Raw genomic sequence first — 16,014 nt, 5'->3', positions numbered from 1 at the left:
AGCACCTTGCTGCCTCTTTACCTGGAATTAAATCATTCCCAGCTCCTAAAAATGAGCCCTGACTTGCAGAAGGAATAAACATGTGAGAAGAGTTTTGGCTGGAAATCCTCTGGAGCCTTTGGATGGCCTGAGCAGAGATAAAACAAATCATCGACCTCCTGGCAGCTGCCAAACCCATCTGAGGACACGAGATCCCACTTTGCCAGACATTGTGCTGCCCAAAGGAACCAGCTGGAACCTCTCCTGGGGCTGGGGGTCCTTCCTGAAATTCAACTGAGCCTTCTAAGGATGAGGAAATCAAATGGAATAAAGATTTGGAGCCTGGAAAATGGCTTAGGAAGGGAAAAGAGAACAGGACCCCTCTGGAGAAGATCCTGTGTCCTTTCCCTGAGAAAAGGAACCAGGTGGGATCTCCTGGGAACATCCCTCAGATCCATCAAAGAGCAGGAAAAGGAGAATTCCCTCTGCCCTTCAGCCAGCACTCACTAGCAGCTCCTCTCTTCCTCACTAATTCCAAAGCATTTTCCCAATGGGAGAATTGGGATTCAGATCTGCCTGAACCCCTCTGGATTTGGTTCTGAGCCTCTGGCACCAGCACGGTGGCCCAAGGGCAGCTCCTGAGGAGCAGGGAAGGTGCCCAGAGCAAACATTCCCCACTCTGCAACCCCCAGGTGAAAGCTGGAAGTTAGGAACTTCATGGATAACATGGAACTGGGAGGAAATCCATAAATGAAACACAGAGCTCTGGATGAGTAATTATTCCTCATTAACGAAGCTAAAAGGAGAATTCTGCTCTAGGAACAGATGTCACCTCCACTTCAGGGGGACTGAATCAACCAGGGCACCCAGCCAGAGCCAAAGAAATGCTGTGACACCAGGAAGTGCCCATTAAAAATGGGAAGGAACACAGGCATCTTCCAGCTGGGGCAGCCCCGGGAAACCACAGCCTCTGGACATGAAAATCTGTGGAAAATCCTTCCCTTGTGAAGAGTTTTATCACCTGTAAAATCTCCCCCGGTCTGAGTGAGAAGCACTTTGGTCTTTTCTGAAGTGCCTCAAAAGAGACTGAAATTCCCTGGGGGCACATTTTCCTCTCAGGAATTTTGGCCAGAACTGACTGTTCCCCCTTCCAGCATTCCATGCTCACCAGGCTCACCCTGTGATTTAAAACCAAGCCTAAGCCATGCCAGCTTCCTTCATTTTAGCACAAAATTAAATCTTGCTTAAAAACCTCAACAGCACTTTCAGTTTCCTGATGCTCCAACAATGAAGACCTCACTCCCAAAAATTCCTGGGAATTATCTGATCTGCTGAGGTGGAACCTGCCATGAGTTTTCCTGCCTCCAGAAGTTCTTTTCCCTCTTTCCAAATAATTTCAAAATAAAGGTTTCTTCCCTCCAAATGCTCTCTTGCACCATTTATTGCCTGATTCATTCATTCCCCATTTCTTTATTTGCAGTTTCACTCAGGGCTGAGCAAATTCCTTCCAACCTTGCTGCGTTCACCAAAACCTCTCCGAGAGCGAAAAACGACAAACCAGGAAAAACCAGGAAATCAACAGAAAAACCCAACAAAAACAGGAAAAAAAATCCCATTTTTGGGAGAATCCTACCTGAAAAATAGCAATCCAGGCATATCCAATATTATCAAAGTTGATGGCCCCGTTGTGGGGGTTGACATCCCCGGCCATGCAGATGTTGTAGTACTGGTTCCAGTTGATGCAGGAGTTCCTGCTGGGCTCGGGGCTGGCCAGGCTGGGGCTGTAGGACTCCATGCTCAGGGTGCACTCCACCTTGGACTCCTTCCTGCTGGGGATGTTGGAGCACCTCTGCATCCCGTTCTCCCGGTGGGAGGAGCAGATGAAGGGGTTCTCCTCTGCCTCGTCCGGCCGGTAGTAGGGGTGGAGGAAGGTCAGGTTGTACGTCCTGGAGAGGGGGGTGTCACAGACATGTTTTATGAAAAATCCTTTCCTTAGGATATTTCCTCCTGAGAAGCTGAGAGGCCTCAGGAACAAAATGTGAACAATGATTTTCTGTTGCTGTGAAATGCAACAAGTGGATCTGGGATGGGTCTCATGTGGTTGTTTCTAATTAATGGCCAATCACAGTCCGGCTGTCCAGACCTTCTTGGTCACAGACAAACCTTTCTTATTCATTCCTTTTCTATCCTTAGCCAGCCTTCTGATGAAATCCTTTCTTCCATTCTTTTAGTACAGTTTTAATACAATATATATAATAAAATAATAAATCAAGCCTTCTGAACATGGAGTCAAGATTCTCATCTCTTCCCTCATCCTGGGACCCCTGCGAGCACCGTCATGGGGGGAAGAAGGAAAAGGATGAGGGGGAAAAAAGATGATTCATGATTCATTCTTAAAGGGCATTAAAGGAGTGTTTTTTGGTCGAAAGGAAAGGGGGAGATGTATGGAAGTGTTTGTATCCCACAATAAAATGGGATTCTGATCACCGAGTCAGTCTCCCCGTCTCTCTCCATCACTGACAGTTCATCCCTGATTTTAGCAGCAGGAAAAGGTGCTGGTTGCTGTCCCTTCACCCTTCAGCAAGTCCCTGTCAGAATCCCAGCCCCTAAAATCAGATCCTTTTACACCCTGGAAGGCCCTGCTGATCTCCCAGTAAAGACCAGTCTGAGTTTCCCCAAGCAAACAGGAAAAAGCATGAAATGAGAGGGGATGGAGGGAAAATCCCAGCAGAGCAGGGTCTGCCCCAAAATCCAGGGAGCTTTTGGGCTCTCTGGAAGGATTTGAAGATATTTCTTTGGGTGGCAGAGCAGCTTCCCAATAAATGTGTCCCTCGGGACGTCTCAGAGTTTCCACAAGGAGAGACCCAGCCAGAGGCCATCTCCCACTCCCTCTGTACCTCTAAAAAATAAAGGAAATAGCCCAAATTAATGGGAAAGCCACATGCCTGCTGCATTTCTGATGGAACTGGCTTGGATAAAGCCATTGGCTCTGTCCCAGCCTGGAGCTGCAGCAGGGCAGGAGCTGCTTTTCCCCGAGTTGTGTCCCGGATCTGGCACTTTCTGTGCTCAGCGCTGGTGAGAGCCTGCAGCACTCAGGGCTGCAGCTCAGGAGCTGCATTGCTCCAGAGCCAACTTCATCCAGTGTTTTCCCAGCTCCAGGGATCTCAGCTGCTCCATAATCACCCCGAGATAAGGGAGAGGCAGCACACACATTGTAAAAGATGTGGGCAGAAGATAACCAGGTAATTCTTCCAGCCAGGACAGCTCTATTTTTATCTCTCTCTGAACGTCCCTATCTGGTGAAGAGATTTGGCTTTAACAAGTGTTATTCCAGACAATTGCTTGGAATTGCTCCCCAAAACCCTGGAGCCAAGCAGGAATTGCTCTGCAGCTGCACTTTAAGGAGAGAACAATTGCTGCAGGGCAGAGCTGAGGGAAATCAGCCCTCAGCCACTTCCCTGGGGAATTTGGTTCTGTTCCACGATCCAATTACCCGAGGTGGGTGTGGAGGGTTCAGCAGCTTCAGCAATGGGAGAGGGAAGAGGAGCACAGTCCTGGGAATTGGGAATTCTTTGTGCTCAGCAGCCCCTCCTTGCACACCCCACAGCTCCAGACTAAACTGTGACATCACCTGCGCTGTTTCTGGGCTTTGGATCCAACAAAAACCTGGAAGATGTTTTTCCTCCCCAAGCCTTTTCCTTGCCCTCCCACCGGCTGCTTCCCTGGGAGGAAATTTCCATATGAAACAGGCTGGAGAACGGGCCAGGAGCTGCAGCAGCCGCGTTTGGGAGAACATCAGACACCACCCAGCAGTGCCACACACAGGGAGGATTAAACAGAGGATTAAAACACACCAAGATGCAGGAAAACTGGGAAAAGCTGGAGAATTTGGGAGAAGAAGCAGAGAGGAGACACCTGAGAAGTGACTTGAACTCCCAAAATTGCAGGAACAGTCCCCATGCCAGTGGAATGAGGCACCCACAGCTGGAGAGGCTCTGTGCATCCCTGGAGTCTGGGCTGGGGAAGTTTTGGGATGAGGAATGGCTCCCCGAGGGCACAGAGCCCGGGCTGGGGTCTGAGGAGCTGCACAGAGCAGATCTGGGCACGGATCTGGAGCAGTTTGGTGGCTGGGGAGGAAAATCTGAGCAGGAGAACAAAGCCCAGCTCTGCTGGGAGGGCTGGGGGAAGCCTGGCTCGGCTCTGCTGCTGCCTGAAGGATTTTATCCTCCCTTTCTTCTGCTCTCCTGGCTTTTGCAGCTGTACCCAAAATAATTTCTGAATCAAAAGCTGTCCCTACAACAGTCAGTCACCTGAGGGGCACTTTGTGCCCAGCTTTTCCCCGTTCCCTGTCCTTCCCACTCCTGTGGGAAGCTCCAGCATCACCAGTGAGGGGGGAAGGGACTCAAACTGGCAGCAAATTTCAGACCTTAAAACCTTTCACCCCTTTTTTTTCCTGGTAAAAGCAAAAAGGGGAAAGAAGGAAGGAGAGCAAGAATGAGAAACAAAAATGCTGCAGGATGAGGGAATCCCCAATATCCCCCAAATAAATGGATGAGTTCTGCCAGGACCATCCACTCCTTCCTGACTTCCCCTGTTCCTTGCCAACAGGTAGAGACAAATCACTCATTAATGCTAATGAGCCCACTAATCAGCAGAGCTCTGGGGGAAAGACAGGAGAAGCCAAGCCCCAGGATGGATCTGTTGTCCCATCAGAGAGGATTTCCCAGCTTTTCCCACCCCTGCTCCCTGCACATTTCCCTTTCTCGGTCCCTCAGCATGTCCATGGGCAGGAAAATCCATTTTCCTCCCAACTCCTCCTGGATTACCCTCTGCTCCAGCCTCCCCCAGGGGAAGTTTTCCCACCTCATCCATCCCATGCACATCCCAACCCCTGGGACACAGCTGAGCACAGCCTGCCCCAGCCGGGGGAGCAGAGGAGAAAGGGGAGAAGGTGGCAGGAGCTCAGCACTCCGGGTGAATTCCCTGCTCTCCTGCTGAGCAATGCCACCAGGAGCACTTGAACACCTTTGCAGGCAAATTCCTGAGCCTGCTCCCAGGAGCTGAAGGCAGAACAACACCGAGTTAACCCAGACTGAAAACTCACACCACGAGTGTCCCGAGGCAGCAGAGAAACACAAAACCCTGCACAGCCCCCTCCCCTCTCCTGCTTCCGAGCCACTGAGCTCCTTGAAAGGCTCCCAGCCTGGAAAATGCTGCTCTGCATCCCAGCACACAGGAGCAGCCCCAGGGGGAGAGCCCAGACGGGCAGGGCCTGACCCAATTCCTTTATTTCCACCGGGAGCAGCTCAGGAGGGTGGGAAGGAGCCCGAGGTGGGAGAAAACCATCCTGGAGATGTCCCCCAGGAGCTGCTGGCCCTGCCTGTCCTTCCCAGCCCAGCACACCAAACCTTCCTCCTTCCCACCAAAGGATCCTTGGGGAATTTCCCCTGCAGCTCCCAGGGCCAGGATCTCCTGGCATTGCTCACAGCCCCTCCTGGAGCTGCTGTTCCACGCAATCCCAGATTTTCTAGGATGACTTTGGGCATGGAGGGAGAGATTCCCCCATGTCCCAGCGAGCAGAGCCCCAGTTCCAGCCCACTCCTGCAGCAACCCAGCAATTCCTTCAGAACCCCCTCTAAAAATCCTTAAATAACCTCATTCCAGCCCTGTGACTGCACAGCTCTGCAAGACAGAGAGAGAAAAGCAGAAATTCCAAATGCACCTCCAAAAAGTCCCCAAATTTCTCTCACAATGCTCTCGACATAAAAATAGTTGCTTTACTCAGAGCTGCCAACTTTCAAGGGGGATTGAAAAGAAAAGGTTTCCATGGGGAAAGAAGAATGATGGCAAAAATCAAAGTCATCCCTTCCATCTGATGCCTCTGGAAGAGCTGAAGGCTCAGGAAGCTGCAGGGCAGAACACAGCAGGGCGAAGCTGGATTTGAAGCAGCTCTTTGGGGGCTCACTTACACCTCCTTTCATCCAGAAAATTTGGGGTTAGGACCCTGCCTTGCTGGCCCCTGGATTTTGTCCAGATCCTCTGTTTAAAGCAGTTTTGGTTTCAGCTGGGAGGGGTTGGCAGCAGCACCAAGGGGGAGACCCTCCAATAATTCAAGTTTTCCTGAATTATTTCCCTCCAGGGCTGCAGAGGAAATCAGAGGCAGGATCTCAGCCCCAGCCCCTCCCAGCCTCCTGAGGAGAACCTCTGTGCCCTGAGAATTGTGGATTCCCCACCCTGGATGTGTTTGAGGCCGGGCTGGAGCAGCCTGGGATGGGGGAAGGTGTCCCTGCCCAAGGTAGGGGGTGGAATGAGAATCTTTAAGGTCCTTTCCAAGCCAGCCCATCCCAGGATTCCATGATCTGCCCAACAGCAGGCAGATGGAGCCCTGAAGTGTTTTCCAGGTCATTCCATGCCCTTTTTTCCTTTCCAATTTGCTGCTGGTGTGTTAACAGCCACTGCAGGGGGGAACCATGCCCTGACGCTTGGGTTGAGAGAATGAGTCAGAAATGATTTTAAAAAATGGGAATAGTTCCATCTGGATTCCCCAAAACTTCCCCACAGAGCTCCAAGAAATAGGGGTAGCTGGAAATGCAGGGACTGGAACATTGCTGGGTTTCTCTAAATTTAAAATAATGCAAAAAGCCCAACCCAGCAGCAGCACCTGGGGTGAAGGTACCAGAAAACCCCACATTTCTCCTGCTGCCTCTGAGCTGGAATATCCCTGCCCCACGGACACCCCCGTTTCCCCAAATTCCTTTGGAATGCTGCAACTTCTATCACAATAAACCACAGGAGCTGGGCAGAGCCCCCCAAATTCACCTCTCCCAGCTGCTGGGGGTGGCAGAACCCATCCCAGACAAACCTCTTCAAACACAGCTCATCCCAAAAACCTTCCCTGGCAAGGAGCAAGCCCTGGTGAGAAAATCCTGCGACCCTAAAACTTCACACTGAGCTCCAAGAAACCTGGAACAGCTGGAAATGCAGGGACTGGAACAATGCTGGGTTTCTCTAAATTTAAAATTAATGTAAAAAGCCCAACCCAGCAGCAACGCTCAGGGTGAAGGTACCAGAAAATCCCATATTTCTCCTGCTGACACTGAGCTGGAAACTGGAATTTTCCTGCCCCATGGGCACCCCCATTTCCCCAAATTCCTTTGGGATGCTGCACCTTCCATCACAATAAACCAGAGCCCAACAGCTGGGGGTGGCAGAGCCCATCCCAGGGGGAAGGAGACGATCCCAGACAAACCCCTTCAAACGCAGCTCATCCCAAAACCTCTCCTGACAAGGAGCAAGCCCCGATAAGAAAATCCTGCGAGGCCTTTGATGCTGCTAATGGCCATTACATAACTGCTGCTTAATGTCTGTGCTTAGAGAACGCTTCCCCTGTGGTTCATCTTGAAAGCTCCACTTCGCAGAAAATCACCAGAAAATCACCGAGCGTTTAAAAACCCGACTCGGAGAGAGCGAGAGGGGCTCGCTGCAGTTAATTACAGCAACGGGGCCACCCAAGCGGGGCTGGGACTGCTCAGTTTGGGCTTGGGAGCGGCAGCTCCGGGGTCCAGCCGAGCCTGGAGGGGTTCGGTGAGCGGGAAATTGATGCTGGGGGTGCGGGAGAGGGCTGGGGGCATGGGGAGTGGAAGCACACCCATGGCAGGCTCGTGGAATTTGCATTCTGCTGGGATGAATAAAAGCCAGCAGAGGTGGTGCAGGGGACGGGGAGAGGCTGAGGGAGCCCCGGGAGTGAGCAGTGAGAGGCAGGAGCGGGACCCGAGGGATGATCCCTGCCTGTCTTGCAGACAATCCGAGCGCAGACAGCGCATGATTACCCAGGGATGTAATTACAGGCTCCATCTCCTCTCGCCGAGTTAGAGCTGCCCTAAGAGCTGGGCTGGGGCATTTCCCCACCTCTGAGCTGCTGACATCTCTGACAGGAGCCTTTGGAAGGATTTTTCCAGGAAAATCCCCCTTTTCTGTGCTGGCTGTGCTTGGTTTTCATCCAGGTGTGTCCTCAGCCGGGGAAGGGGCAGGAGCACAACAGCCCCGGCTCAGGGAGGAGCAAGGGATGCCCCAAAGCCTGGGACGAGCCAGGAACCATCCCAGCTCCAGCAGCACCTCCTCAATCCCACTCTGAACCCAGCAGGAAGAGCCCAGGGCTGGCTGCAGGGTCCAAAGGATGAGGCAGGTCCAGGATTTACCCAGAGAGCTCAGGAGCAAAGACAAACACCAAACCGGGACTAAGAGCCTGGGCTGGGCTTAAATTGATCAGCTGGGCCTTGGACAGGGCTGGGGAGGACCCGGGTGAGGCTCAGCAGGGCAGTGAAGGTTTTTTATCAGAGGGGCTGCTGCACACTGCTGCCCAGCCTGGAAAATCCCAAATGAAAATTTGCCTCTCTCAAGTTGGGTTTGGTGACCCTGGAGATGTTTTCCAGCCTTAATGATTCAGGTCCTGCCCATCCCTGGTGCCCGTCCCACGCTCTGAGCTGTGTCCAAATGATTTTAATGCTTCTCACATGCAGTTTCTTATCTCAAATCCCTGACAAGGATTTATCTCTGGGTTTCAGCTGCATCTCCAAATCAGCAGCCCCTGCCAGGGGTTGGGGTGTGCTCGGTGACCTGAACTGTTTGGAGAGCTGGGAATTTGTTCCACATCCTCCAGCCCCCAGAGTCAGGGATCTCGGGCAGAGCTACTCCCATCCTCGTCCTTCAGGTGCAGCAGGAATTCACAAAACCCTCAGGAAATTGCTGACAAATGGGATTTTTTCCAGACAAAAAGGACCCTGCTGAGCGCTGGGATTTTTCCAGCAGGGGACAGAAAAATCCCCCGCTGGAAAAGGAAGAGAAAGGGAGAGAAAGGTGGAGAATAAAGGGGGGAAAAAGGTAGAGAATATTTTTTTTTTGTTGTACTTACATGGCAAAATTCCTGTCTAGGAAGCACCTGTTCCTCAGCAGCCCTGCCCAGAGCTGGACACCAACAATGCCAAAGATGAAGAAGACAAAGAAGCAGAGGAGGAGGACGTTGCCTAACATAGGCAGAGTGTCCAGCAGCAGCGTGACCAGGATCCTCATACCTGGGCAGAGGGGAAAACCACGTCAGGATGGGCACAAATCACCATTCCCACCTTGGATGTGCAGCCAGGGCAGAAAAATCGGGATTTGGTGTTTCCCCCTAAATGCTGAGGCTGAAAAGGGAGGTGGAAATGCCAGGAAATGGGAATTACAGCAGTTTCCAGAGGGTGCATCCAAGGATGGGAATTCCAGGGGTTTTCATTCAAGGACACATGAACTGCAAGACAATTTTTTTCCTGGAGAAATGCTCCTAGGAATTGTCAGCCTCTGGAGGAATTGTTAAAATATGGATTTGTAAACATTGCAAACTCCCCTCATGGATCACAGGAATTGTTCCCCTAAAAACCACAGAGCCTGGGGTGGGGTGGGAGCTGGGAGAACTTCTCTCCTTGCTGGAGAGGAGGGGAAATTTCAATTTCTTTTTTTTTTTTGAGGATGGAAAGCAGGATGCTTTTCCTCCAAGGATGTCAGTCCCTGCAAGGAAAGCTCTGCTCCCTTTCCCTCCTCGTGCAGAGCCTGTGGGGACCTTATATTATATATATATAATATATTATATATATTATATATATTATATATATTATATATATTATATATATTATATATATTATATATATTATATATATTATATTATTATAAATATTCCTGGTGGTTATTCCCACAAAATCATGGAGTACCTGAGTTGGAAGGGACACACCAGGATCCACAAATCCAACTCCTGGCCCCACCCAGCACTGTCACCCCCTCGGGAGCAATCCCACATTTTCCTGGCAAATCCATCTTAGGAAAAGCAAGGGCACACTCAATCCCCACTGGAAAGACAATGCTGGGATTTTCTCCCATTTTTTCCCTCCTCTCTCACTGATATCCTCCCTCTTTTTTCCAAAAATGGGTAAAATTCCTCTCCCTGTGCCAGACATTTTTTGTTCTGCTCAGCTCCTTTTGGTATTTGGGGTTGTTCAGTGGCATCATCCCAGAGATTGAACCCAGCTGTTCTCCAGCCACCCCGGGCTCTTCTTGGAATGTTGAGTGTGCCATGGGAAAAAGGCATCACCCAGGCTGAAACAAGGAGCAGGATTTTTATCCCCATTCCATGGGATGCCTGGTTTAAACTCCCCAGCAGAAAAAAAAAAACAAACCAAAAAAACCCACAGAAATAAAATTAAAAAAAAAACCAACAAAAAAACCCCCAAAACCCCAAATATAATTAGGAATTATAAATATAAATATAAATATAAAAATATAAAAATATATAAAATATATAAAATATATTAAAATATAAAAATATAAATACATATATATATTTAAATATAAAGCAGTGGAATGGATTTGAAAAAAATAAAAACCAACCTAGTGACCACTGCTGGAAAAAAAAAAAAAAATCCCTGACTCCAGCCCCTGCCAAGTGAATAAATTGCAGGAATTCCATTTTTCCAGTGGTTTGGAAGGAATCATTTCTAATAGAAATGATGTTTTTATTGGCCAGGGTTCTTCTTTCTTTTCTTAACAAACTGCATGGAGCTGAAAGAATCTCGTGGGTGAATTTATTGTGCCTGGAAGCCACGAGCTGATGGTGCTGGCTGGATCCCAGGGAAGAGCCCAGGAATCCCAGGGATAAATCTCCAGCCTGGTTCTGCCTGTCTCCCTGCACTTAGCACCAGGTTCATCTCCTCTGATCCAGCTGTAAATTTGATCTGGTGGAAAATCCCAAGTCCCAGAGCTGGGAATGGGAATTCCAGCTGGGATGGGCTGGAATTCCAGGGAAATCCCTTGGCTGAGCTGTGCCATGGCCATGGATGAAAATGTAACCACAAAAATCCACCAAAATCCAGGGATTTTCCCATCCCTTCTCCACAGATTCGGGAATATTTTGGTCTGAATCAGCAAAATTCCCAATGTTCTGAGTGGGTGGGGTTGGACAAGTGGAGGCTGGATGATCTGCCCCCCAGGAATGGGGGGGATATTTCTGGGAATCATTTCTAGGAATCTCAGTCCTGGTGCTCAGGTCCCCTTGCTCCTCGGGCACCTCCACTCCAAACACGGAGTTGGATTTCATCCCACAGAACATTAACAAAAAATGGGATATTTTCTATCACCTGCCTGTTGGAAAAATATGAAAATCCCACGGGAAGTGCAGTGAAAAAACCTTGGAAGGCTCGTTTGGTGTCAGGGATCAGGGAGACAAACACAAGTTGGACTCAGAGCTGGAGTGGTTTGGATCCCTGGAGCTTGGTGGGAATCCTTCAGTTCCCCTGGCTGTGCCCTCAGCCCAGCTGGATCCCAGCTTGAGATTCCCATTGTTCCACGGGAATAGTGAAGGGTTTTGTGGATTTGAAGGAGTTCAGAGGGAGCCTGATCCTGGTCCCAGCCTGGAGGGCTCCGAGCCCAGCCCGTGGTCCCTCTGCTCCACCCCATCCCCAGAGCCCCAAATCCCAGAGGGAACTTCTCTGGAACCACAAATCCCAGAGAGAAACTTCTCTGGAACCCCAGATCCCAGAGAGGACTTCTCAGGAACCCCAAATCCCAGAGGGAAACCTCTGGAATCCCAGAGGGAAACTTCTCTGGAACCGCAGAGGGAAACTTCTTTGGAACCGCAGAGGGAAACTTCTCTGGAACCACAAATCCCAGAGGGAAACCTCTCTGGAACCCAAAATTCCAGAGAGAAACTTCTCTGGAACCCCAAATCCCAGAGGGAAACTTCTCTGGAACCCCAAATCCCAGAGGGAAACTTCTCTGGAACCCCAAATCCCAGAAGGAACTTCTCAGGAACCCCAAATCCCAGACAGAAACTTCTCTGGAACCCGAAATCCCAGAGGGAAACTTCCCTGAACCCCAAATCCCAGAGGGAAACTTCCCTGAACCCCAAATCCCAGAGGGAAACTTGGTGTTGTGCTTTCCAAAACCCTGGCAACAAAACCTCGTTAGGAAAACAAAGCTCCAGAGGGTTCCAGGCCCCTTTTGGCCTCTCTTTTTTGTGGCTTTGTTTTTGACTCAGGACCTCACTGTGCAGTTCGCTGCTTTTGTTCCTTGTTTTCCAGAAACAAACCCAAAACTGTGGAATTGGGAGTTCTGGGAGAAATTTCTGAGGTTCCTGGGTGTAAACATCCATCCATTCCTTGGAGGGCCTGGAATCAAACCCATCAAACCCCTTCTGGGGGAGGTTGTTTGGCCGTCCTTGGATGTGCTGAATCCAGGCAGGATTTGGGGCTGGCTCACCCCAACAGAACAGGAAATATCCCTTTTCTTTTTTCTTTTTTTTTGCCAGGATCCCTGTGATTTCCATCCAACGCTGCTGCATTTTGATTGAGGTGGATTTGGGCTGGAAAAGGATGGAATTGCTGTGGAATGAGCACCTTGCAAAGGCCGGCTCAGCAGCTGGCTGATTCCAGCAGGGAATTATTCCAACGTGGTGCCTCGGATTTAAAACTGGATTTAGAAGCCAAGCAGCTGAAGCCACTTGAAAATGGATTTAGGAGCCACTTGAACTTCCTGTCGAGGATGATCCCAATTTTGTTTCACATGGAGCAAACCCTCCCTGGGGTTTTAGCAGCAAGGGAAGCTCCTGAGCTGCTAATCCTGAACATAAAGTCCTGGAAAAATCTTAAATCACTCAGGAGGGAAAACCAACCCAGCAGGGCAAGAAGATCCCTCTTGGAAGTGACCTTTTCCCTTCATTTGGAGGAACACTGTTTACTTGACACCACCAGAGAGTTGTTTTCTCTAGAAAAGTCACAAAAACCTTGGAAAACAGCTCTGAGGGTCAATTCCCTGCTCCCTTGCCCTTTGCTAACACCAATTATGATAATGACGATCTCTAACTCGCCATTAAAAATGAAATTAATTCATTTCCTCTCGTTAGCTGCACAAAGCAGACAGCCAGGTGTGTGTGTGGGGGGGAGGGGGTATTCCCATGGTTTTCCAGTTTTCCCAGACTGAGCTCACAAATTGAGGTAGGTTGGGTTTATTCCCAAAATTTTCCAGTTTTCCCAGGCTGAGTTTAGAAATCCAGGAGCGGGGAGGGTTTATTCCCAAGGTTTTCCAGTTTTCCCAGACTCACTCCAGTTTCCTGAGCTCAGACACCCAGCTGTGTGTGTGGGGAGGATTTATCCCCAAAGTTTTTCAGTCTTCCCAGGCTGAGCTCACAAACTGAGGTGGGGTGGATTTATCCCCATGGTTTCCCAGTTTTCCCAGGCTGAGCTCACAAACCCAGGTGTGTGTGTGGGGGGGGTTATTCCCAAAGTTTCCCAGAGCTGTTCCCAGGGGTGTCACTTACTGGGGACCCTGTTGATGGCGCGCAGGGGCCGCAGGACGCGCACGGTGCGGATGGCCGAGAGGCTGACGTTGTGGCCATCCAGGGAATACTCCATCATCCTGCAGGGAAAACAGCAGAGCACTCAGGAGAAGCTGGGGAGAAGCTCAGGAAAAGCTGCCTGCAAACCCAGGGGTGCTTGGTTGCAATTCCGTGGGTGCAATTCCACGCGCCTGAAGCAATTCCAGGGGTTTGGAGCAATCTGGGATGGTTGGAGTTATCCCTGCTCGTGGCAGGGGTGGAATGGGATGAGCTTCCAGCCCTTCCAGCCCTTGCTGCCAGCACAGGGAACACTTTGGAAAGCGGGATTTTCCTTCCAGGATGTGAAGAAACCTCCAGGGAAGCTGGAGAGGGAAACTCCAGTAGGGATTGCGGCGATGAGACAAGGAGGAACGGGTTCCCACTGAAAGAGGGGAAATTTAGGTGGAATATTGGGAAGGAATTCCTGCCTGTGAGGGTGGGGAAGGCCTGGCACAGATTCCCAGAGAAGCTGTGGCTGCCCCTGGATCCCTGGCAGTGAAAAGCCCCTTCCCTGGATGATCCTGGACCATCTCCAGATGTGAGCCAGACCTGGGATATGATTTCCCACCTCCCCTGGATGATCCTGCACCATCTCCAGATGGTTTTGGTGGCCAGGCTGGACAGGGCTTGGAGCACCCTGGGATAGTGGGAGGTGTTCCTGCCTATGAGATGATCCTTGAGGTCCCTTCCAACCCGAGCCATTCCATGATTCCCTGACTCTCCAGAACAAGGAGCTGCTCCCCAGCTTTTCTCTCCTCCTGCGACCAAACCTGAATACCCAAACCAAGAAAAAAAATGCACAAATCATTTGCTTTCCATTTGATTATCACGAATAAAGAACATTTTCTCCTTGAAGAACATTTTGGATGGATTGGCACTCAGTAGATGATTCCCTACACTGGAAAATGGGAGGCACAAGGCTTTGGGATGTCTTGTGCCATCAACAGCTTCCAAACCCTTCAGCTCTCAACCCCAGGACTTATCCTGGGAACCTGCAAGATCTCCAAGGACTGGATGGACCAGGATGCCAAGAGTGGGGTCCTGTTATCAGATTCTGCCTGTAAATCCTGAATCCCTTGGAAATGCCCCACAGAATCCCACTGGAGCTGGGAATTTTAGGGGAATTGACACTTGGTAGGTGATTCCCTACCCTGAAAAACAAGAGGCACGAGACTTTGGGATCAACAGCTCCAAACCTTCAGCTGTCAAATCCCAATCACGTCCTGGGAGCCTGGAATGTGTCCAAGGCCTGGATGCAGCAGGAACCCCTGGATTCAGCTCTCCTGAGCACCATCCCTGCTGCTGGGGAGACGCTTTCAGCTCAGCTGCTGGGCTGCAGACAGAGAGCTCACCAGTTCCACCCGGCTTGAAACGTTGCAGGGAACATTTCTGGGGCGAGGAAAACATGAAAGGACTCTGGGAGCTGGAAGGAACTTCAGACACCATCCGTGCTGGAGGCGGGAGCTGTGTTTGTTTTGTAGTTCCCCTGCTCCCTTTGGAGCTGCTGCTGAGGCAAACCAGCTCCTCTGAGGAGGCAGAACGGGGCAAACAAAGCTCTGCTGATCACTTGTTCCCTTCTGATCACAAAAAACCTCAGAATAACTTCAGCACGTCCATCCCCTTGCTGGAAAAGGCAGCTTTGTTGTTCCAGCAGTGAGCTCCCTGCTGAAAGCAGCTCCAGTTTGAGGAGCACACGCTGGATTGAAGGGTGGTGGTGGTGAGAGGTGAACTCCAGCCCTCAGCACAGCTTCTCCTCCCCCAGGGTACTCCCAGCTCCAGCCTCTCTTCGGAGAGATGGGAAATCATATCCCAGGTACGGCTCAAATCCACCAAAACCATCTGGAGATGGTCCAGGATTGGCCAGGGAAGGTGGGAAATCATATCCCAGGTACGGCTCAAATCCACCAAAACCATCTGGAGATGGTCTGGGGTCAGCCAGGGAAGGTGGGAAATCATATCCAAGGTACGGCTCAAATCCACCAAAACCATCTGGAGATGGTCCAGGAGCAGCCAGGGAAGGTGGGAAATCATATCCCAGGTCTGGCTCACACCTGGAGATGGTCTGGGGTCAGCCAGGGAAGGGGTTTTTCTTCTTCTCATCTCCAGCCTGAGTAATGCCACACCTCCAGCAGGGTCTCCTGCTGTTTTCATCCTCCCCAAACATATTCCAGCCATGGAAGGTGGGGAAAAACCTTGGAAAACTCCCAAATGGCCTCACCAGCCACTTTCCCCCTCATTCCAACAGCAAAATTCCCAGTGCCAAAGCTGCCCCTGAGGATGAGCAGAGGGCTCAGCCCTTCTGCCTCCATGGGGTGCCCCAATCCTGGGTTTGGGGAGCTCTGAGGAGAGCTCATCCCACAGATCCAACATGGAAAAACACCCTCAGCTCCTTGATCAGAACCCTGATCCTGAGTTTTCCCTGCTCTTCCCCTGCCACTCCTCCCTAAACATCGCAGCAGCTTTATAGGAAAACATAATTAAGGTAAAAATAATTAATAATTAGGGTTTTTTTTGCTGTCCCTGATGTTCCTTCTCCAACTGCACCCGAGTTCCGAGGCAGCTCCGCTCAGGAGAGCTCATGTTTTATTCAGGGCACTAAAACCATTCCTAATTGTATTCCAGACAAATAACACAGAGCA

General features: G+C 50.5%; 1 protein-coding gene across 1 annotated transcript in view; it reads right to left on the bottom strand.

Annotated features, from left to right (window-relative positions):
- The window catches only part of CACNA1H (calcium voltage-gated channel subunit alpha1 H), a gene marked incomplete at its 3' end in the record, with an annotated part of 149,392 nt that overhangs the window by 90,071 nt on the left and 43,307 nt on the right, over window positions 1-16,014 (bottom strand). The window contains exons 5-7 of the mRNA XM_084216540.1: window positions 13,319-13,416; window positions 8,891-9,050; window positions 1,613-1,925 (exon numbers count right to left, since the gene is read on the bottom strand). Coding sequence (XP_084072666.1) covers window positions 1,613-1,925; window positions 8,891-9,050; window positions 13,319-13,416 — 571 coding nt within the window. The remainder of the gene's footprint in view (window positions 1-1,612; window positions 1,926-8,890; window positions 9,051-13,318; window positions 13,417-16,014) is intronic.

This window comes from Fringilla coelebs, assembly GCF_963513975.1.
Source record: "Fringilla coelebs genome assembly, chromosome: 16".
NCBI lineage: Eukaryota > Metazoa > Chordata > Aves > Passeriformes > Fringillidae > Fringilla > Fringilla coelebs.
Note: the sequence above shows the minus strand (reverse complement) of the source record. Positions and strands in the feature narration are given on the sequence as shown.